General features: G+C 44.4%; 1 protein-coding gene and 1 long non-coding RNA gene across 10 annotated transcripts; both read left to right on the plus strand.

The window, feature by feature from the left end:
* Window positions 1–884: 884 nt before the first annotated feature.
* LOC101075013 (ras association domain-containing protein 10-like) lies at window positions 885–3326 on the plus strand. Its single transcript, XM_029842173.1, has 2 exons — window positions 885–1034; window positions 1115–3326. Exons 1-2 carry the CDS (start codon window positions 1009–1011, stop codon window positions 2601–2603), a joined length of 1515 nt encoding a protein of 504 aa, XP_029698033.1. The 5' UTR covers window positions 885–1008; the 3' UTR covers window positions 2604–3326.
* A 4176-nt stretch (window positions 3327–7502) lies between these two features.
* On the plus strand, window positions 7503–22374 carry LOC105416879 (uncharacterized). 9 transcript variants are annotated; one of them, XR_003889683.1, is made up of 6 exons: window positions 7503–7579; window positions 10684–10949; window positions 11370–11505; window positions 12093–12189; window positions 16302–16470; window positions 16747–16990. It is a non-coding gene; the product is annotated as an uncharacterized lncRNA (long non-coding RNA). The 9 variants fall into 9 exon arrangements; XR_964775.2 differs by having other exon boundaries at window positions 16302–16454; window positions 16684–16990; XR_003889684.1 differs by having other exon boundaries at window positions 16302–16454.
* The last annotated feature ends 312 nt before the right edge of the window (window positions 22375–22686 follow it).

Raw genomic sequence — 22686 nt, forward strand, 5'->3', positions numbered from 1 at the left:
ACCGAGTGTAGTAACTTGCAGGAGGCTTCTTCTTACTGAAGAATTTATTTTATTTCGGGAACTCGAACAGGTAGCATTGATTTCAGTCAGCACACAGGTATAGCTAACTTCCGCTCTAGTTTCTTCTACACAAGAAATTTCCCGAACAGTAAACAACACGTTGTCCCACCTAGTGGCCTGGAAGGCATTTACCATCAATAAACAGGTTTACCACACCGAGTAAGCTTCCAATTTTGTTTATTTTTAAATAAAGCAAATAAAATCTAAAACAGGTAATCGGGTAGTTTGCTTTGCTTTTCTCAGGAAAAAAATACAAATATCCCTATGTGAGTACTTTTTCCATCAATCTGAATTTTACAGGACAGAAAAAGACTAATGACCTCACAGGAAATGAGCTCAGAGACAACAGTGTTATCTCACATCCCAGATGTTACACTGACGTTTTCCCCCTTTCCTCATGCTCACACTGTGCGTGTGTGTGTGTGCGCGCGCGCGTGTGTGTGTGTGTTGTCACAGTCCCAGATGATTTCCAATAAGCTTTTATTTCACCAACCACCACACATGACGCGTCATCATGCATGGCCACCGCCGATAATGGTGCAGACTGAGGGGACGAGACAAGAGTGGCGCGCACGCGTGACCTTTGGCGTCTGTTTTGCTTTTCCCAACCTTGTGAATCTGTGCGCGTACATTTATGTTTTTACTGTATCTCATCTGAGCAGAACTTGTGCAGTTTGATCACAACAGTGTCAGGATGAACATGGAGGCTGGGAGAGAGAGAACGAGTGTCTGTGTGTGTGTGTGTGTGTGTGTGTGTGTGTGAGTGAGTGAGTGAGAGAGAGAGAGAGGGGGAGAGAGAGGGAGAGAAAGCGAGAGACAGGGGCGTGTCAGGACTAGAAGTACCTCCTGGGTGTTACGCGCACGTCTCTGGCTTTCAAAGAAACATGTTGTCCCGGGGACGCAGCCGGGACTGCTGCGACACGGACACGACAACATTTTGGGAGAAAGATGGACAATCCAGTGGGAGTTCCTGGGTGTGATTATTAGCGGAGTTAAAGTAGGTTTGGATTCATGTATCACGCAGACTTTCGTTCTGTCCAATTAATCTCCATAGAGACACAGAAGCACAACCAGGAAACAGAACAAGACGAAAGTTTTCCCTCGGAGTTGAGCCGGAGATGGAGGCAGAGGAGGGGAAGATTTCTGTCTGGGTTTGTCGGGAGGAGAAGCTGGTTTTTGGCCTGACGAAGAGAACCACCTGTGCTGATGTGGTCAAAGTCCTCCTGGAGGACCAGAACCTGCAGCAGGGGGCCGCTGCGGCGATGCTGTCCGGCACCCCGCAGTCCTACTGCCTAGTGGAGAAATGGAGAGGATTCGAGAGGATTTTACCCCATAAAACCAGGATCCTGCGGCTGTGGTGCGCCTGGGGAGACGAGCAAGAGAACGTGCGCTTCGTTTTGGTGAAGAACGAAGCTTCGCTGCCCAACAATGGGCCCCGCAGTGCCCAGGCCCGTGTGGTCCAGAGTCGGGAGAGCAGCGGTCCGGGAGGAGCGCTCAAAGGTGCCGCCAGGACAGGTTGGAGCACCGCCACCGCTAACGCGTCGCAGGAGAAACAGAGACGCATAGTGAGGAAGGCTTTTAGGAAGCTGGATAAAATAAACAAAAAGAAAGAGCAGACTGTTTGGAAAGATAAGGAGTCGGTCGAGAAGATGGAGACGCTGGTTCACCTGGTCATCTCCCAGGACCACACGATCCGCCAGCAGATTCAGAGGATCATGGAGTTGGACCAAGAAATCGAGCGCTACGAGGCCAAAGTGCACTTTGACCGCATTAAGAGACACGGGGTGAACTATGTGCAGGACACATACATGGTGGATTCCACCCCTGGAGACGGCGACGTTCCTGCAGGCTGCAAACTCGGAGAGGAGCGACAGAACGCGCGGTGCGCCGCGGAGTCGCTGGCGCAGTTCGAAGAATACGCGCGCCGCTGCGAGGAGGTGGTGCGTCTGCAGGAGGAGTTGACGGAGCGGGAGGCACTGGTGGAAAGCATCACCGGCGAGATCCAAGAGGAGCTCAACAAGCGGTGGATGAAACGACGGCGGGACGACGGAGGGGCGGACGCACAGAGCGTTGCGCAGGAGATCCACCTTGCGGCCTCCTCCGCGTCATACTGGGAGCAAGATGTGGAAATGGCGTCTGAGAACAACCTGCTGGAGGAGGAGAGAGTCAAAACACAGCTGGACACCAGTCTGTACATCGGCCTGCGGCTAACGACAGACCTGGGTGCCATCAAGGGAGACTTGGAGCTAAGTCTGGAACTCTGGGAAAGCAAAGAGAGCGAGCTGCTGGATCTGCTGGCTCAGATCGAAAGCATGGAGATCGAGCAGGTAAATCCCAAACTGATGGATGGCGCCGCAGGGGAGGTGAGAGCAGCGTGTGACGAGGCTGAACAGGCGGCGCCGGAGAAGAGCGGCTGCTGGGTGGAGCAGGCCAGAGGTCTGTCCAAAGTCTCTCACGCCAACGACGAGGACTCGGACACGGGCCTGAGCTCCATGCACAGTCAGGACTCTGACAACCCTCGTGTGTGCGAGTCTCTGGTGTAAACTCAGGAACATCCCCCCACAAACTCAGGGACGGGAAAATCAGTCGCAGCCATGGTGCAGCCTCATTTTTCTGTAACAACCTGAGGCTCCTCGGACCCATGAGCAACACGATCAAAGACTGAAGACAGAACTCCAAAATGCCATCGTCTGGCGCTCCTCGGGTCAACCGCCAGCACGCCAGTTAAAGCTCTTTCAATCAGGCAAATGCCCGATAAATGGGGGGATCACAATAGTCCAGTCAGCAGAACACAACTAATATTAGTTTGTAGCGAAATGGACAAACAAGCGCTCGGTTTTCCGACCGTTTTTGCACCGTCAACTCTTTAAAACCATACATGTTTGTGCAATTTCAGGAAAGCAAATAATCTATTTTTGGAGCATCTCCGAGTGATCAAAGTGGCCTTTTTGTTACTGCGTTATTTAACTTCCAACTGTGCATTTGATTGTAACTCAGAGAGCGAGAGAGAAGATATATAGAGACAGGTTATATTTATGTGAAATGTAGTGTTTCAGCATCCCGTTCTGTCTGTTTCTCATTTTAAATGGAATCTGACCCAAAAACCTGTAAAGTCTGATTGTAAATGCCAGCAACTGTAAAACAGGAGGGGAATGAGGCCATTCAATAATCCCACAGGCTGCACATGTCTGAAGAAAGTGTGTCCGCATCGGCACAATCACACACCCGTCTGTCAGTGTTGAAATAAACGGAAAGATCTCCAACGACGTCGTTTGGTGTGTTTCGAATTGTCAGAATTCCTCATTGAAGTGAATTAATGTGTAAAGTAAACTGGAGAATAGTCATACACATATGCAAACACTTTGCTTTCAAAAACTGACTTGCTAAAAAAGCCAAAAGAGAAGAAAACAGGGGCAGCATTAAATATCCGATTCAACAAAACTGAACAATTAGAGTAATTTAACAAAATCCGAAGAAAACCCTTTTTTAAAATGTAACCAAATATTTTTTTGGTTAAAAAAAAAATGCAATTTAAGATACCAACGTCATTGATTCCCAATTGAAAATCAGACACAGGTGTATCACACGGCTTCTTGTTGGTCCTGACCCAAAGAGCTCCTCAAAGCAACAGAAAAATAAGCTTAAAAGGGCCAAAGCGTCTGCGTGGACACAGGTGAACTTCCTTTAAGACTGAACATTCCTCATTCATCTCGTCACAGACTCAGTAAAGCACCAGTGGGAGTTTCCTCCCACAGAGGCACCGGTTGGCCCTCCTGGTACTGGCACCAGTTTGGCCCGCTGAGCTCTGTCTCGTCTTCAACATGGCCGCCGTCCCCTTTCATTCCTTTTTTAAAAAAAGGCTCTTTTGTGATGAACCACTTGACACCACGTGCTGGGTACCACCTTTATCAGGACTGGAAGGACATGCTGAGTGTGAAAATTCCCATTGATCCCATCGCTTCACCTTTTAGCCGTCCTCCTTATTCAGCCTCCTCAGGACTGTCAACAGGCTGATTTTTGTTCAGCACGTTGTTTTTATCAGTGTAAAGGAGTGAAATATGGTGATGTTGAGAAAGTGGGACCAGTTGTTGACAATTATCGGGCTCCGTCACTCCCAAGTTCCCAAGATCACACATAAACCAACAAATTGCAGTTTTTGAACAAACTTCAATCCCAAACCATTTAAATCAGTAGTTTAGAAATGACACTTGGCCAAGTGTGACTGAGAAGGTTCTCCTTCCGTGCCTTTCTGGGCAGCCACCACTTATTACCTACCAAAATTTCCAGGGAATCTGGATTTCCAGAGTGCAACAGACCAGATCAAGGGGAAGGATCTTTGCGAAATAAAGAGATGAAATAGGAAGGAGGATGGTGGAAATGAGCCGTTATTTGTTGCCTGCTGCTGCCCGGACGTGACGACTGTCACAGAGGGAACCGGGCACTCGTCTATTTTAGGCAAAGGTTTTTCCAGGATGGGCCGGGGTCAAACTGGGTGGAAAAGCAGGCAAATAGAGGGCAAAAAAAGGTTTGAGCTGCTAAAAATAATCCTTAATCCCACTGCAGCAACATCACCCAGATTTTCCTCGGGTGTTTAAACATTTAGACATTCTTTTTCCAGCCTGTTTTTCTGGCAGGTGTGTCCAGCGTAACTCCATGTCGGGATTAAAAATCAACCAGGAGTCAACACGCCTCAACCACGGCTACCTTGACCTCGCGTTCCTCAAACCTGTCCAAAGCAAAGGGGCGTCCTAGCGTCAGGACCACCGGCGTAGATGACCGGCGGGCGTAGCGGCATCCTGCTCCCGAGCATTCAACGATATGACCGTAAATATTCCCATAAAACCCACAAAGCGTCAGGTCACGTCTGGGAGCACATGGGAACAAAAACAAAGTGGTTCCCACAGGTGGGTGATAGCATAGCTGAGCTCCAGTTTATCAGTAAACACAGTCAATGATGTAACACACACACAGAAACACACACACAGAGTTTTATTATTCAAAAATTCCACATGCCAGTTTTTATGAAAACAATTCCCGGTCTGTGGATGTCCGAGTACAGTTTTCCCAGTTTTCATCACTGGAGCCGGATCCGATCGCAGCGGTCAGTTCTGTCAGAACCAGCTAGATTTAAGTTCTTTACACTTTTGGTCCTCATCCCTCCCACTCCCGGTTTATATTTGGAACTCTGACATCATCCTGGTCTTCCTGTCAAGTGACGGGATGCGTTCCACCTGTGTCCCACCTGTGTCCCATTGTCTCCAGGTAGTCTTGGACCAGAGTCTCCTTTTGACCTCTGAGCCTGAATGGTTTTGTACCTCTGTCTGAGTATCTGCCGGCCTGCTGTTTGGATTTGGATGGAATAAATGGAGTCCAGCTGAAGCCTGAACTCTGACCCGGTACCAGTGTGTCCAAGCCTTTCCTGAGCCCGATAAGCCCATTGTTGCTTTCACTCTTTCGGTGGCCTTTTTAGGCTAAGCGGCAACAACGCGCTCGACGCAGCGTAAACTGACCCACTTCTAGCTTGTCATCAGTAATTAACCATGAAGTCTATTTAAAAAAAGAGAAATAGAAGGAAAAAACCCACCTGTTACATCAGGACTAGTCTGAAAATGGAGAAATACGCGTTACACTGCTCCACAGGTGTGAATGACAGAAGGACATGATTCATTTACACAGCACCTGGATTGGAACCGGACCTTCATATCACTGGATCTACCCAAGCTGTCGCATCTATCCGTCCACTAAAATTATACCCCCATCACCAAGAGCAGCGGCTGCGCCTCCAGCCGGCGATGGAGACGGCAGGATGTCCACTCTCGACGTTCTGGTCCAAGATGAATAGATGGAAACAGATGCTGCTTTCCCCTTTCCTGTGGCCCCCTGCCCACTACCTCTGCCCCATCTGAGCTCGGTTTAAATCCTTGTTTTAACACAGTTCCCTCGCCAGAACCGTTGATGTGTCTGAGAGGAGGACGGGCTGCATCTCTTCACCTCCCACCACCTTCTCAGCATAAGTGACGCGAGCCCCTGCAAATAAAACTCCCTAGATTTGCCGCATCTGAGGTTAAATTTTGTCAGGTATAAGGGAAAAGGTTCAAAACAAGCTGAATCTGCAATCAGCAAAACGACTGGAACGGGTCCACTTCCTGGTCAATACTGTGACACGGTGTGACTCCAAATAACATGATCTAAGTATGATGACAGCATCCTGCAATGGTTGACACTGATAGCAAGAAATAAAGGAGTCCAAACTTGTATTTAATGTGGCCTCTCTCTTCCTTCCAGAGTTTGCACTGATTTGGCTTGAGGCGATAGATTTGATACTTTATCTTTTGGTGGATTATGAGGCAGCACTGAAACACCAAATGCACCCAGGTCAGAGGAGTATAGCGGCCGTTCTCCCTGGAACAAAGATATCAGGTTCACAGGGACTCTCCACTTTCCCTGCAGTGAAAGAATGTGATTGAAGATTAGCTCAACAGGAGGAATGTGAGAAATTAGTTGATAATCATTAACCTGCAATTTTGTGATCGCTCCTTTTTCCATCCACAAACAGTATAAAAGTACTCATACAGTACATAAAAATAGATCGTTAGTTTTGTCAGTAGTGAAATGCACAGAGTGTTAGCAATATTAGCTTGTGGTGCTGTTAATACTTTAAGAGTCTTACAGTAATGATGTTGATTGTTTTGAAGATTCTTTACTACAAATGTTGACCTTTTTGGGCACTTGAATTGAAATGAACATGAATTTTTGGGGTATAAAAAAGTCAGATAAGGCAGCTAGGTGCTAACTCACATGGCAACTAGCACCATACACCATTTCTGACCTCAGGGGGTAAAAAATGACAGATCTAATCTATATGTGCGGTCAGATATACCAGTAAAACAGATCATCTTATCCTGAGTTTACATTCCAATGCTGTTCAAATGTGCACGTCAGGTGAGCAAAGGTATAGCCCCCCCCCCTTCCCCCGGTTCCAGCCAGGCCGCACAATCTGTCTTTGATCCTGAACTACCGGGTCAGACCATTCCAAGGTCAGAGGGGCCACCCAGTACATTCCACAGGTTTTAATAGTTCACTACTCCACAGCACTTCCCAGTGAAACCATGAACGCTCATCAAAAATGCTATTTTTAAAGATGAAAGCTGAAGTGGGCTGTTTTTATCCTGATCCCCCCTCCTCACCATGTCTTATCTAAATATTATAGAATATTATTAAACTCGTTCAATATTTATGACCAAAAATCTTTGTGCGTGGGGAGAATTGACGACTCCTGGGTCAAGAACGGAATGTGGCTAGTCAAGAAGCGAGCTGACCGAGGAACAAGGAAGCAGGCGTGAACATTTGGTGGTCGTGCGCAGGTGCTCCACACATCTGTTTCCTGTCCTTGCTTTGTTTTCCCTCCATTTTGTTGACGCACCTGATACACAGGTGAGTCTTGATTAGTGTTGTATTTAAACCACCCTGTTTGTGCCTGATCATGCCAGTCAGTTGCACGCGCTTCACCTGAGTCTTTGTAAGTGTCAAACCTCTGTTTTTTCTGGAATCCTAACAGACATCCTCTTTCAGTTTGCCTGTTGGGTTTTCGAGTTGTTGCCGTTTCTTCTTTTGTCTTTTTGATAGATCTTGTGTGGTCACGTGAGATTTCTAGAACTTGCAGAGGTCTATAATTGCTAATTATTAGATGCCCTGGATAGGCAGATCGTTTCCACCCCTGGCTAACAAGGTTGCTGTGATCAGACTGTTGCTTCAACTAAACCTTTACTAGATCCTGATGCGTTAGCAAATCATCATATCTGACCTTCCCTTTATCTCCAACGTTCTTGAGAAGGTGAAGGTCAATTCATTATTTGACCGCCTGCAAAGAAACAGTTTCTTCTAAAATGTTCCAGTCAGGTTTCAGATTGATCACAGAACACAAACGGTACTTGTAAACATCAATATCGATCTTCTCAAAGCCTCAGACAGTGGACTGGTTTCTGTACTGGTTCTGCTGGTTCAGCGCTGCACTTGATAAGATAATCACAGCATCCTGTTGCTGAGACATTGGGGGGGATGGCAATGTTTTTTTGTCTAGAAATGCAGAGAAAACACACAAGTTAGTGAAGCTTCAGATTTGCCTTGAAGATATAAAATCATGGAGGATCCCAGACTTTCTTCTTCTTTATTTTGGACAAAGCTGAGGTGATTGTTTTTGGTCCTATCCTCCTCAGCCTCCTGTTGTCTTGGAGGAAGATCAAGGTGACCTTTGCATCGAGCTTTTAGCGATCAGGCCCCCCTGCTGCGGAACCAGGGTCCCGTCAAACAGTTTTAATGTCTACCAAACTAAGAAAAACCTCTTTATTTAACCTGACACCAGCATTTAACAGTTTCCTCCAGGCCTCACTATTCATCCTAAACCAAGTTCACTGAATTGTTTTTCATATGATAAGAAAACAGAAAAGAAGCAACTTGCATGTTAGCATGCTAATTAGCATTCAGCGATTTGAGTGGCCGTAATGTGCTGCTGATTGCAAAACTAAAACAACAAAAACTAATGAAACTAATAGTTAATAACAAAATCTAACTATTGTTTCAGACCTTGTTTTGCTGCAGTAAAAAATATTAAAATAAAAACAGCCGAAATCAGTCTTAAGTCTTAAGTTAACCGGTCAGTGAGGACCTGTTGATGTTTCACTGTCGAACAACACGTGCGAAGCAAATGTGTGCAGGGTGGGGGGCAAAAACTGCCAAGATAACTAGTATCTTTCCATGTTTTCTTATCTTTAATGATAGAACCACTGTACCCAACAAATACTGCTTGTTTATCTCTATCTGTGTGTGTGTGTGTGTGCCCGTGTGTGTGCATGTGTGTGTGCGCACAAGGCTGAGAGATATATGGGTGTGTTGTCGTTTACCAACTGTCATCTGGCCTGATTTCCAGTGCGTCTAAATCAATGTGTGCACGGGAAGATTTTCCTGAGCAGGTTAGCTACGGTGGCTTTTGCTGCATGTGGCTGGAGACAGACTGGCTTTGATGGGAACCGGCCATTCACGGCAGTCTGGCCTCCCGAAAACATCTATGGAGGTTAATTCAATGGCAGAATTGGCACTATGCTAATGGTTCCCTGACACGGGCCCCATGCCAAACCCGTCAGTACCGCAGAACAGCAAAAGCCTTTGGAGCAATGAGTGAGGCGGCTGCTGCATAATGAGGCCACGGGGTTTCAACGACCTTGGGGAGTCGTGTTCACATCGTCACCCCCAACAAAGTCTATTCAAGAAAGTGAGACTATTCTACGGATTCAGAAAAGTATGGCAACACATGCTGTACACAGACCAGTGAGAGAATAACTGCCCCCCCCCTCTTCCCACCGCAGCCCGCACAAGAACTGTTTAACTGTCTACATTGGTCACGCACAAGAACTCAAATGAAATCTTTCACATGTTGGACACTGACTCTGCCCTTTATTAGATAAACGCTGATATGGAAGCGCTGCGTTCAGGTGCGCACGTTGTCCCCGTAACTCCAGTCACAGGCCTGTATTCAAAATCCTTATTCCTTACTCCTTATTCCCTAAATAGTAAACTAATTAGTGAGTTTGCCCTTTTAAAGGCTGTGAAAATATTTGGTTAGGATACTCAATGGCTCCTCACTGTATCCCATAATGCACTGTGATAAACGACCACAGTAGACAGCAGTACAGTAGCAACTATGTCAACACTGTGTCAGGAGTAACAAAGACACAGGAAACACACTCACATACTGAACACCTGATGTTAATGGTTTCCTCTACAAAGTAAACCATAAACTCTGTCAAGCGCACATATGGCGGAGATTTAGATCGACCGGAGTTGTCGTTGACATCAATGCTTCTTGTGAAAGCATCCTTCAATCCTTATAGCTTCAGGAAGCAATGAAGGCGACACCATTCATGCTTCAGGAGGTGCTAAAACGAGGGCATCCAGGTCGCCTCACATGTCGGGGCTTGACGCTCCATAATGTCCTTATCAATGTTTGTTTTTCCGGCAAGTAGGATTTAATATGTGGTTTTCCGCCACCCGCCATCACAATGGCACTGATGATATGTTAAGATTAGCTGACAAGTCCTTTAACACGCTCATCACTCTCCCATGCACGGAACTGAAATTCTAAATTTACTTTACATTAGGGGTTGGATTAGATGCTTAACCCCTGATCCGACCTCCAGAAGCCACCTGGCGACTGTATTCAGCTGAACTTGTTGTGTTCTGTTGTTTTCCTGGATGAACTCACCAGCGAGGGGGAGGGGGCGTAGCGGCCTGTTGCATTTCTGCAACGCGCGCACCGCAGCGCAGGTCTGTTGTAAAATATTATGACGGCATCATCGCTCTTGTAAAGGAGAATGAACTGTAATAACCCCTCAGAGGGGTTCGACGGGTAAACCGTGACTCAAAGACGGAGTAATAAATCTCATCAGGTTCTTGTGAAAACAACATGCTGATGGTGTTCTTGTCCTTCTCCCAGCTGGCTGGCAATCTAGGCAGAAAGATTCTTTGACAGATCCGTAACAGGATCCGCCTTTTACAGGTGGAGACAATGCAGCTTTCATTCAGCAGCACTCATTTACAGCCCCGTCTCCCTCATCCTGTCCCCAACAGGTGTTTGTCTGGAGACGCAGGTGATGGCAGATACCATCTTCCATGGCGGCTGCGTGAAGTGCGGGGGAAGTTACTCAAAGTTGGAAACCGGGACGGTTGATTGAGAGCGGCGGTGAGTTCGTTGTCTGCGGTCGAGGAGGTGAATGAAGCTGATGATGCGATGCCTCCTTCAGCGCTGCCTTCGTGGGCAGAGCTCTTCGCTATCCCATGCATCAAAGAAAGGGGAAAACTGCGAAACACTGGGAGGAGAAAAAGCATCAAACCAGGTAGATTTTAGCCAAGGAAATTCCCGTTCAAGGCTAATCCTCAACGTTGCTTCCACTGTCCTGTTCCACCTGTAAAAAAAACATCAACACCTTTTAAAACTGTAAATGACACCATGATATATTTGATTAAATATTGAAAATAAAAATAAACAAACCAAAAATCTGCTCCACAATAAAAAGCAAAACTGAGTTAATGCTCTGAGCGGCACTAACGCAATATAATATGTCACCTAAATCTAAGATGGCGCTGCAGGAATCGGATGTTTTACATCCACTGCAAGAAAAGTAAAAATATGATGTAATTAGTCTGTTTTTAGGACAGAAACAAGGCTAAATACAATGAGCCACGTTGTTGTCACCATATAGCATGAACTTATGGCTGAGTCTAAAGCTGTTCCCCGAACATTTCCCCTGGGGGAGGATGGGAACAGGAAGAAAGGGTGTCTCCCACAGCGCCGAGCGTGCTGCGGACACCAGCAGAGCATCGAATGACCAGCTTCTGCCAAAACCCAATGTGACGCACGCCCTCGAGCTCCATCTGCAGAACGCCACAAATGTAAGTACTCACAGGTCACGTATGTTTAAATCATGAACACGTCTGCAGTGTCTAGTATGTAAACAGTGTGTGTGTCCTTGTCCATGTATAAAATGATTAAGTACTGTTATTGGAGTCGTGTGTGTGTGTGTGGGGGGGGGGCTATTTTTAGGTTCTGGCAAGTTACCATTTTCTGAGTTTTGGGCAGTGTCAGCGGCGGTGCCCTTCATTCATTTCTATGAAAAAGATGCCAAGAAAAAGAAAATATTTGTTTGTTTGCCTTTAATGCTGAAGCTAAAATAAAGCCAAGCATATACAGACAGCGACTAGATTGCATTAAAAGTTGGAAGAATCTAAAATAATGCGGGCAAAAAACAAATGAACTGGCCGTTAACGTTAGCCTGAACTGCACTTGCTCCGCTTCGTTTCCTGACCTCTGAATCAGTTTCTAAATGAGAAGGAATCCCTCTTTAGGAACCAGTGGTAGGAAGATCACTGCCTCAAGTATAAATGCTCATTATAGCTCGTGCTCTCCATGCAAAGCCAACACACAAGCACAAATAACTAAATAACATAACTGTCTTTCTTTGATCCCTTGCAAAATGGAGGCAAAGAAATCCCTTTCCAAGGACCCACCGGAGTCAAACCAAAGCTCAGAATGAAGGCGTCTGTGTCGAAAGGCAGCATGAACAAGTTAATAATCAGGTTAGTGGTGTGATTGTTTTTTTCCAAAGGGTTTTTAAAGAACTGAACTCCTAATGTGGTAGTTGGAAAATAGATAAAAGAAATTTTGAATGAAATGTAAAGTGTATATCTAATATTATAGATTATAATGCAGCTGCAATAGTCAGCAGCCCCGTTAAGGGACGAGTGAAAGATGGCTGGATTAGCTGATGCAGTCACGCAAGGCGGAATTCATTTGATAATTCTTTAACAATGTGTCTCTGTCAGAATACCAGTTTATCCAGTTGCAATGGCCTGTGTTTTTATAATGGAAACTTTGTTTTCCTTCTTGCTTACGTTATCACGTACACGTGACTATAGGTGCACACGTGACTGTGTTAAAAAGATAAAAGAAGAGGGGGGAAAAAGACAACAACTCAGCTTTATCCCAGGAGATTACGTAACAGCTCGCAGGAGCGTGTGTGCAGGACAGGTTCTACATGCTTGCTACAATTTCCAGCCTCTGTCTTGCTGTCTCCGTCCTTTTCACCTGTGTCCCCTGATCCGAACACTCCGGACAGCTTAGCTAACCTGCCTGTGTGAGTCAGTTATCAGTCCAGCCGCGCAAAGCCAGAACTCGCCTGAAAAAGACAAGCGGTGTGTGTGTGTTTATGTCCTTTTGGCTTCTTGGGAGTGTGTGGGGTGTGTAGGCTGTTAAAGAGCAGAGTACAGGACACCCCACCCTGCCGTGCTGTGAAATGCTTCGGGAAAACAACAGGTATTGCTGCTTCTGTCCTCCGTATCTCATAAAACAGTTGAGGAACCCATAAAGTGACGGTGCAATCCACGTGTCTGCAGCCAGATCAGCGCCTGGGTGAGACAGCTGTTGAGAGGAGCGTGTCGCTCTGTTTCTCTTTGAGGTACAGTAAGAGTTGATCGTTAGCACAATAGCAACAGAAAGAGAACAAGATCAGATTGAGTGACAGCAGTTTGTAATCCACGATCTTGGACAGTAACTGTGCAGATACTTGACAATCACAAGGAAAATAATCCCAGAAAAATGCAGTTTGCCTTTGGGAGCTATAATGCTACTATGCTCATCAGCTATCTTCAAAGTAAACAGGCTAAAGCCACAAACACAAAGGAGAGGAGGGACGCGGCTTCCCAGTGCATAAAGTACACATTGAAGAGAAAAACAGTGCTGAAAACATTGTGACCGTAAGATGACTTGCTAAGCTACGATGATTTGCTAAACTAGGAAATGCTGGATATAATGACCAGTGTTGTGTTTGGAACAGAGGTGTCAAACTCAAATACCCGGTGGGCCAAAATTCAAAACTGGGACAAAGTCACGGGCCAACATTGCTATTTATTGAAAAAAAATCTTCCTCCAGTTATAACACAGAACCTTTTGTTATGGACCCAAACTAGTTTTGCTCAACAACTGAACATGGAACAAGCAAAGCTTCACACAATACAACATATAATTTATTATTGCACACATGCAAAAATCGAAATTCAAATAAAAAAACACATTACTGGCATTCATTTCTTCTCTTTTAAATTTCAACAGAAATCTTTTTCCATTGTAAGTTAATGTAATGTAAATGTAATGCCTTTTCATCTCTTCTACTTTCTAGCACCTTTGAGTCATTTCCAGGTGTTTGTGCTTGTCTTGGTGTTCCATTTTATAGCGTCATCTGTTGTTGCTCTCCTTGTAATGCACATTGGCTCCATATATGACAGGCAGGTCTGTCTTTTACATATCTTAACAGATATTCTGCCTCCTACCTGTTCAGAAAGGTCTTATTTTCTGCCTTTCTTTTTACCATTTTTCAGAGGGGTAGTGCGGAGCCAGAATTAGCATTAGCATATAAGGTCGCTATGACTGCTTCCTCTTTCTTGGTGGTTGGCAAGCCACATATTGATGCATTACCACCATCAACTGATGTGGAGTGTGGATTTTCACACAAAAACACTAGCAGAGCATTCTGGTATTTGTAGTATTAGCACATGCGCTTTAGGCGATAATACCAGCGGGCTAGCTCTAATAATCAATTGGTATGGCTTTGCAGACCAAATATAATTACATTGCGGGCCAAATTTGGCCCACGGGCCAGAGTTTGACACCTATGGTTTGGAAGAAGAGCACCTCTGAGGCCAAATAAGAGCCAAAGTCATCAATGTCCCATATCAACAGACAATAGACAAGAAAAGTTATTAACGTGATAAGAGCAGTACCTCTCGGGATTAGGAATTCCTATTTTAATGGCATTACAAAAAATAGAATCATGCTGCATGGTTAACCGCCTCCGGTCTTAACCCTACCTACAAAATAAAAGGTGGCTTTATTGCTACTGTCAATGCTTTAAACATCTGTATTTGTCAAAGTAAGATTTTTTTGCTAAAACTGGGAAAGCCAACAGCCAGTGTTAAAGCAAACACATGCATGTGTGCTGGAATCAGGACGGCGATATTTTAAAATCCATTCATCACAAGTTCATGATCATGAGATCATCGCATGATCAAAGTGGATCTCACACTGTGGGGAGTGAGTTTTTCTCACTCTGTTAATATTTAACGGACAAAATCCAGGCTCTTCCTTGGGGACAGCTGTCCTAACTGCATTTGCTGTGAGGAGCACTTGTTTCTGAAGACCTTTAAGGCTGGAAGGAGGATAAAAAAAAGAAAATGAATGTCTATTATTCATAAAGATTTGTGAAAAAGTGCCAGTGGAACAATTATTGTAGCAGTGGATGAAGCTTAAAAAAGCTCATTAGAGTCGAGTGTTAGAGTCTGAGTCTGGAGGTGTGGGCTGAGATCAAATATGTACCAACTACAATATTACAAAATATATAATTTAGTGTCACACACTGTCTCCATTTACACCTCAAACAAGACAAGTAAAAGGTGAATCACATTTGAATTTCTTATTGTTGAAGCGATGGAGAGTTTACACTCAACTTAAAGGAACTGTAAAAAAACAGCAACATCTGAATGTGTAAACTGGGAGTGAAGCTGAGGGCGTTCTATCGGAGGCAGGGGAGTCCCCGCTATTGTTGGACGGTTCGCTGCAGCTGCCTTTTGTCTACCAGATTCTTCAGAAATTCAACACGTCCAACACAAATTCTAACAGGATTCCTGTGAGACAAAGAGACTGAGACGGCAAAGATCCTTAAAGAATACAGTATTACAGGAGATACATGTCACAGGGTCATGGTATAATGTCAAGTGACTGTGGTATTTACACATGCTGACCCTTGAGGCTTCAGTCCCTGAACTCTGACCCCTTAGCAGGAACTACTAAGCAAAATCCGATACGACCCTGGTCCTGGCTGGAAAAAGCTGTTCCGCTGATGTTTGAAGTGGCTGCAACCTTGGCCCAGAAATCCATACCGTTTATAGTCCTAAACAAACGCGCGTGTGCACGTGCACCAGGTTGAGGGAAGCTTTAAAAAGTGGAGACAATGAAAATGTCATTCCAGTTTGGCAAAATAGAAACGATTGATGGCCGCCGTCAAACACGCATTTTGACACATAACTGTGACGGAGAATGTAAACATTGCTCCCCTCAGACTATATTAGAAAACATTTACTTTAATGTTCATATCACTTTATTAAGCTTAATGTATTTCCGTTTTATTTTTTTGTCTTCCTCCTATCCTTAGTGCTGCGTATGTTCAGCACCGGCCACAATATTGTCCAATACCACAGTCCACCACTAGTTTGTCACCAGGTGTTAATAATCCTTTGGGTGACTCCTGCTGACCTCTGTTGACCCACATGATCGTCAGAATGACATCACCCACTAAACACAAAGGCTAAATCTGTGAGGAATGACAAATATGCCTGAGCCACATGCACACACATGATGATACAAAGGGCCACTCTGCGCACACGCTCTCAGCATGGAAAGTGACAGGATTCTGTTTCGGGCAGTGTTCCTAACAGGGAAGGTCGTCACAAAGGGAGGATTAGGAGCATATGGGGAAGTGTTGTTGAAGGAAAAGCTGGATTTATTACAAAAAGAAAAACAAAATCTGATTTAGTACCAGAAGCATAAAAAACTTGATTCATTTAGTTGAAAATAAATAAACCTGACAGGAACTCGATGCAAAAGAAAAGAGAAAATCTAATCTTTTCCCCTTTGGCAGAAGAATATGAGTCTAAATCCAGCTCCATGCAAACATATCTGAAGACAGGACATGGGACAACGTCCAGCATGTCAGCACTGAAGAAACCCACATAAAAAGCACCAAAAGAAAGGAAAAGGCACAAGACTTTAACTGTGCACAAACTGTGTAAAGGTACTTGTGCTGTCAGGTGACTCTATTCCCTTTCTGTAGGATGTGCATGTGTACTTTTGACCAGGTTCCTAATATACAGTGGATGAGTGGACAAATGGATTGCTAGCAGGAACATGCTAGAATTTGTATGAGGGGGTTTAAAGATGGCATTCAGGTGCAGAGTGTAGGTCAAAACACGGCAAAAACAAACGCATGAGTGCGGGCACGTTGTGTTTGCTTTGCTTTGCAGTGCTCGTGCTTTGTCCTCAACCATCCATTTTCAAACCATTTGCTGTATCTGTCACCGGGACAGGCGCAGTGGGGACATGGTGGCTGCCTCCCCAGAACTCCCGGCAAGTTCCTTCTGTGGACTCCTCGTCCACCACCTGGTGCAGTCTCAGACGTCTCTAAACCAGCAGGTTGTGGGTTGGAGCCTTTAACCTTTGACACCATCTCACCAGAGATAAAAATGTTTATCAGTTTTGTAAAACAGACTCAAAAAGCACAATAAAAGGAAGAAGTCGTTTCCATTTACTGACAATTTAAAGACCACAAAATATAGGAAACATTTTGTCCATAGGTTGGTCAATGTTGACCCAAAAGCAACGTTCGGTCACCTTTAACCAGGTCTAGGCACCATTTTCTGGGGGTGTATTACGATCAAATTACAAAAGCCATCCAACTTGGGGAAATAATTAGTATATCCAATCAAAATCCTCCTGGAAACTTGTTAATAGTTGCATATGAACTCCAATTTTATCTCATTTGTATTTCCTGAACCTCTACGATCGCGAGTGGAAGCAAATACGACATAAATTCAACAGAATTATCATCTCATCAACTCCAGACGAATATCATTTTGTCTGCGAGCCTCCTCTTATTTAATTCACTGGATGTCACTAAACCGTCATTTGTGTTAATCCAAAGTTATGAAACTTGATTGCGTGTTTAAAAAAAAAAAAAAAAAGGGTTAACTTAATCAGTTACAATTTAAAATTTCTATTCTTTCATAGTTGCCTCAATAAATATTCCTTGAAACTTACAAAAAGAGTTCAATAATTTATTGTAATGTGCTTACTGCTTTTTAGGAAGGAATTATATTTATACTCAACTTTCATAAGTAAAAAAAACCCTTCCTTTCATCTCTATATGTAATGGGCGATATCAGCCATGTGTTTTATTAATATTTATAATAACGGGACAGAATTTCAAACATTGCTGCCTTGAGTCTGAATGTCTGCATCAATTAATTAACACAACAGTGACTGAAAACTGGTAACCGACATAATTAAAGTGAGATTATTGTCGAGTTATTCACTCACTGCCGCTGCAGCAAAGGTAAATATATACCGGTAATATATGAGGTAGCAACTGGGACACTGGGTGAAATTCCAGATGGAGCTACAGTTTTGTGACAGTTTATGCATTCCAAAGTGTAGGATAGTTTTACTATCCTACCATTTCAAACAGGGGAAATTCCACAACAAGTGGCTCCCTACATGAGCTAATTTCAGGATTTTATAAATCAGTAATAAATTGAGCTACCAATAGCCCTACCAGTAGGTTCCCACTCATTACTGGATATCTAATGTCAGTAATGATAGATATCCTGTTTTTTGGTGCGTTGTTAGATTCAAAGACTTTTATTGTCAAATCGCCAGCCCGGAGGCTTCAGAACCATCTCCCTGAGGGCTGGATGCTGAGGGGGAGATGAGAAGGGCAGTAGTGATCCTCAACAGAACTGATGGGTCATTGCTGAGGTGAGTGAGAGGCACCGACGCGGTTGGTGTCAAAGCTGGGCACGCAGTCATGAGTCCGCAGGGTGAAAGTGGGCTGAGCACACGCCCTTGTGGAGCCCCAGTCACACAGAGAGGTCTTGAGTTCCAGGTGTGCGTGTTCTAGCTGCCGGGGGATGATAGTGTTAAATGCTAGACTAAGGGCCTGTTTACACGTTTGTGATGTTCCTTTACACGACAACGGCGCCCAGGGTGCCTCAATCTGCAAATTTTTGAAACCAGAAGTGTCCACAGAATTCATCCAGGAGATGTTGCTCTCACATGTTCATGGAGTCTGCAGTCTCCCCAGAGCTGAAGGCTACGTCCCAAGCTCTCAGGAGCCTGTGGACCTCTGCTTTAAGCCTGGGTTTCCTGCTAATAGCTTTTCCAGGTGACACCTTTGTGATGTATTTGTGTATATTCTTCAGATTCAGCGTATTCTTCAATGTGTGGTTATTGCGTTAAAGCAATACTGAGCACACTGTCTCCAGAAGATGTAGAACCCATCTAGGTGTGTTGTGTTGCTCCCCGGTGGCTTGGTGGAGCACTCAGAGTGCCTTTCTCCTAGCACTGGTGGCGCTGGGTGGAATGTAAACAGTGCCCAGCAGAATCGATGCCTGTATTCCCTCAGTAGATAAAAGGGCCGACACATTGCAGTAATGAACTCCACCAGTTGGTGGACAGCGTTCATGGACCACAGCAGCATTCCTACTGATGTACAGTAGACCCAAGCTCAGGCTTCCCTCCGTCAACAGCATGTAACATGTTAGCCCAGCTAGCTGATACCAGAGTCCAGGATGTTGTCATGAAGCCGTGTTTCCGTAAAAACACAGCAGCCCCTCACATCACGCTGCACAGATCTCAGGAGCTGTATGTGTTCCAGTGTATTATCCAGTGATTTTAACTAGCAAAGACAATGGAACACAAGCACAACTAAAGGAATCAACCCCCATTTACAAAGTTTTAACCAAATACTTTAAGAAACTCAAAACAGGAGGAAGAAAAACCTTTCTGTTTTTTACCATCACATGTTAGCTAAAGAGCCCATGGAAGTGTTTGGCTTTAACAGAAGGATTTGGCATCAAGTTTAAGCTGCTGAAGCTTGTTATGCACTCAGTTCTTTCTTTGAGGCTTTCAGACCTCATGTGGGCTGTGTCTTATAGTAGCTTATCAAAACTCAACATGGTTGAGGGGGAATGTCTTCCAACTGCCCCGATGGTCAGCTGTGGAAATACAAGAGGTTTGCAGGAAATGTTTCAAGAGATTAAAAGAGTATCATGTTAAATATTGGCTTATTATTGGCCTGTTTGTTTGCATTGAAGCAGGAGTCCGACTCCTATTGGCCCCAACAGATACTGCTGAGCCAGATGTATAATTCGGGTAAGGACACCTGTCACCTTGAAAAGCAGGGCTAAATCAAAGCGTAGGTGGCAACCATGCGGCCTAAATTTCTGCATTTTGAAAAACAGCCGTCACTTGTTCTCTAGCCTGTCAAGGCCTGACAGCTGCAGTAAAACTCAGCACAGATCATAAACACGTGACGAGAATCATCCTAAGGAATATTATAGTTATTTTTATTATTTTCATGCTAAACCCATTCCCAGACACAGGTATAATAATTATACCGTTAGCTGTTGCGCTGAAGTCTTAATTAGTGGGTAGCAAAACTCCAATATGCCTGTTTGTTTATTTGTTTGTTATAGAGAAAAAAAAAGTGAATCCTCCACCCTGTTATTGCTGCAGTCCAGGAGCATTTATGTAAAAAAAAGAACTCTGCAGAGAAATCCAGGGATATCACAAAATAAAATTCTTGGATAGAGTAAGAAAAATAAAGTTATTTTTTCATTACAGATGGCTTGTGTGTGTTTTTGGTTGCATGAATGTGCCATTGTCATAAACAAATGAATGTTATCAGTGGCTCACCATGTTGACTCAGGGGACAGAATCGGCCTGCCCAGACAAGCTGTGAACACAGCTCCGAAGCACAATGTCGTGTCTGTGTTTGTCTACAAGCAGAGTCCTTCATGGAGATGCAGACACCACCACCAAAACTCTACATCACATTACTGTACAAACACGAGACAAAAACATCACTTTTACTGTATCTCATCAAATATATACAATGTTTCAGAATTAATAAAAGTGATAATTTCTGCTATATCTGCAGTGGAAAAAATATACTTTAAACTATATTATGGGTTACAATATCAAAATTAGCTCTTTTATTGTGGTCCTTAAAAGCAATAGAGATGGTTTCGGTAGTATTTATTTGCAGTCAATACAGACATTTTAGCAACTTTATCCTTCCTGGAATGGGTTGGAAAATGAACTTATTTCACTGTTAACTAACCGACCAAGGTTTTACTACCTGATGTTAATGGGAATTGAGCAATTTGTGAGGGGTTTAATGCTCTTTTGTGCTGATTTGCAAAAGCCGGATGCCGTTTGTCAGAAAACAGAGCCGCCATCAGCTGTAATCCAGAGATTTCACTCTACGCGATCCAAAGAGAAGTCGTGAGACGTCGCAACGTTGTGAGTTAATGTGTTAACAGGCTTATACATGTCAACCTGTCCCAGGTTCTTATAGTCCGTATTCACACTGGAAGGTTAATAATGATTTAGTACCGCTGACATCATTTCCTGCGTTACTTATTGAAGATGTCAGTGTCCCAGTTTCTATTCTCTATTATTTTTCCTGCAACGAGGCCGAGCTGTGTCTTTCTCTGTGATCTAAAAGGAAAAACAACAGGCTGCAGTGGTGAAAAAGAATGGAATTAGTACGTTTCTCTAGATTTTTCTGACCGAAGGGTGTCTGCATTGTGGAAAAGAACCCAAATAAACTCAGAATTTTCAAGCACCAAATCGTTCATTTACCACAGGGACAAAGTTAGGACAAACAGGACTCGTCACGTGAGAAGCGGGGGCCCCCAGACAGGAAGGGAGAATGATAAAGTGCATAATGCAAGGTCTCTGCAGAGGCCCACGTAAGGTTGTCATCTTTGATCTTAAAACAACTCTACTTCCCACACACACCCTCTGTTACAGCCCACTCCCTCATCTCTCTCTCTCTCTCTCGCTCGCTCTCTCTCCACTTCCTTTCTTCCCATCTATCTCAATTGCTGTCAGACCTCAGCCGTGCAAGTTTTCGTGCATGACCAACTTGGAAACACCGACATGTAACAGCTTGTCTCTTGTGAACCACCCAAAGAGGAACTGAAAGGTGCAATATGGCGACTGGGATATGGAAGATTCTAATTGTTGGGAATGCAGCCACATAATGCGTCTTTGGATGTCAATATTTTACTATATTATACATAAATACAGTATATTACGTTTAAGTAAGTAGGTCTCACTTCAAGTAATTCATGTTAAATGTGTACGCAGGATGTGTGTGTGTGTGAGATCTTGTGATTCAGAGGCTGCAGCCTCTCAGAACACACTGGAGAGACGTGGCTACACGGCCTGAAGCGACTGGAGGACCGGTGCTGTGAAAAGGACCTAACCCTGAACATCGAGAGTTGCTCATCGACGCCAGGAGGAAGCAGCCAGCTCGCGCGGCGCTCGTCATCCACAACAACGCCGTGGAGGTCGTCACCAGCAGCAGTTTTCTAGGGCTGCGTCTAGTCTGGTCAGTGCAGACCTCAGCAGCACGGGATGAGGAGAGCACAGCAGCATCTGCCCTGATGACCTCCACAGGCACCGTAGAGAGGCGACTGACCAGCTGCATCTCCACCTGGTTTGACAGTGATGAGGATGGCAGAAAAGATCATTTATCAAGACATTGCTCCTAAACGCTGCCTCAGCAGAGCCCAGGACAGAACCAGGGGCCTCACACCCCCCCAGCATGGACCGCTCTCCTTGCTGCCATCAGGGAAGCTTCGTACCCCAGGTCAATCAGACGCAGGGTAAAAGGAACAGCACAGTCCATAATATGTACACATTCTGTCCGTTCCGATCTGAACGGTGTGTTTTTTTTAATGCGATAAATTTCAAAGGTGTGAATCATATCAGAACAGGTGACAAATGAAGTTCCAATCCATTATGTTTGAAAGATGGCACATTTAAAACTGAATCCCGCTGAAAAATCGTGCAGATAAACAAGGTGATTCCTCTCCTTAAACTGCGTTCAAATTTAAATGGTGCTTATTAAAGAAAAACTTTGCTTATTTATGTCGTTACTTGAGTCAAACTTGAAAGGAACGGTTACTTTTCACTGTTGCATGATTATTTTTATAACCAACCATTCCCCAAAAGCAACTTCAAGCAACCACAAATCTGGATAGAATCACTTGATATTACAAGTCATAACTGGTTTAGATTTCTATACCATTTCCTGCCGTTCAATAACCCTAAAACACTGTCGCTGTCGGCTGTATTCCTACAATTTTACTGAAGTCAAGTGCAATTTAATACACACAAGGTATTAGCACAATATACTGATAGATGTGGTCAGAATCTCTGCCCCCCCACCCACACAC

The sequence above is a fragment of the Takifugu rubripes genome, chromosome 9 (genome assembly GCF_901000725.2).
Source record: "Takifugu rubripes chromosome 9, fTakRub1.2, whole genome shotgun sequence".
Lineage (NCBI taxonomy): Eukaryota > Metazoa > Chordata > Actinopteri > Tetraodontiformes > Tetraodontidae > Takifugu > Takifugu rubripes.

Coding starts and splice junctions, on each gene's coding strand:
- LOC101075013 (XM_029842173.1), top strand. CDS start 1,009: ATGGACAATCCAGTGGGAGTTCCTGG. Junction 1,035..1,114: donor AATCCAGTGGGAGTTCCTGG/GTGTGATTATTA, acceptor TAATCTCCATAG/AGACACAGAAGCACAACCAG.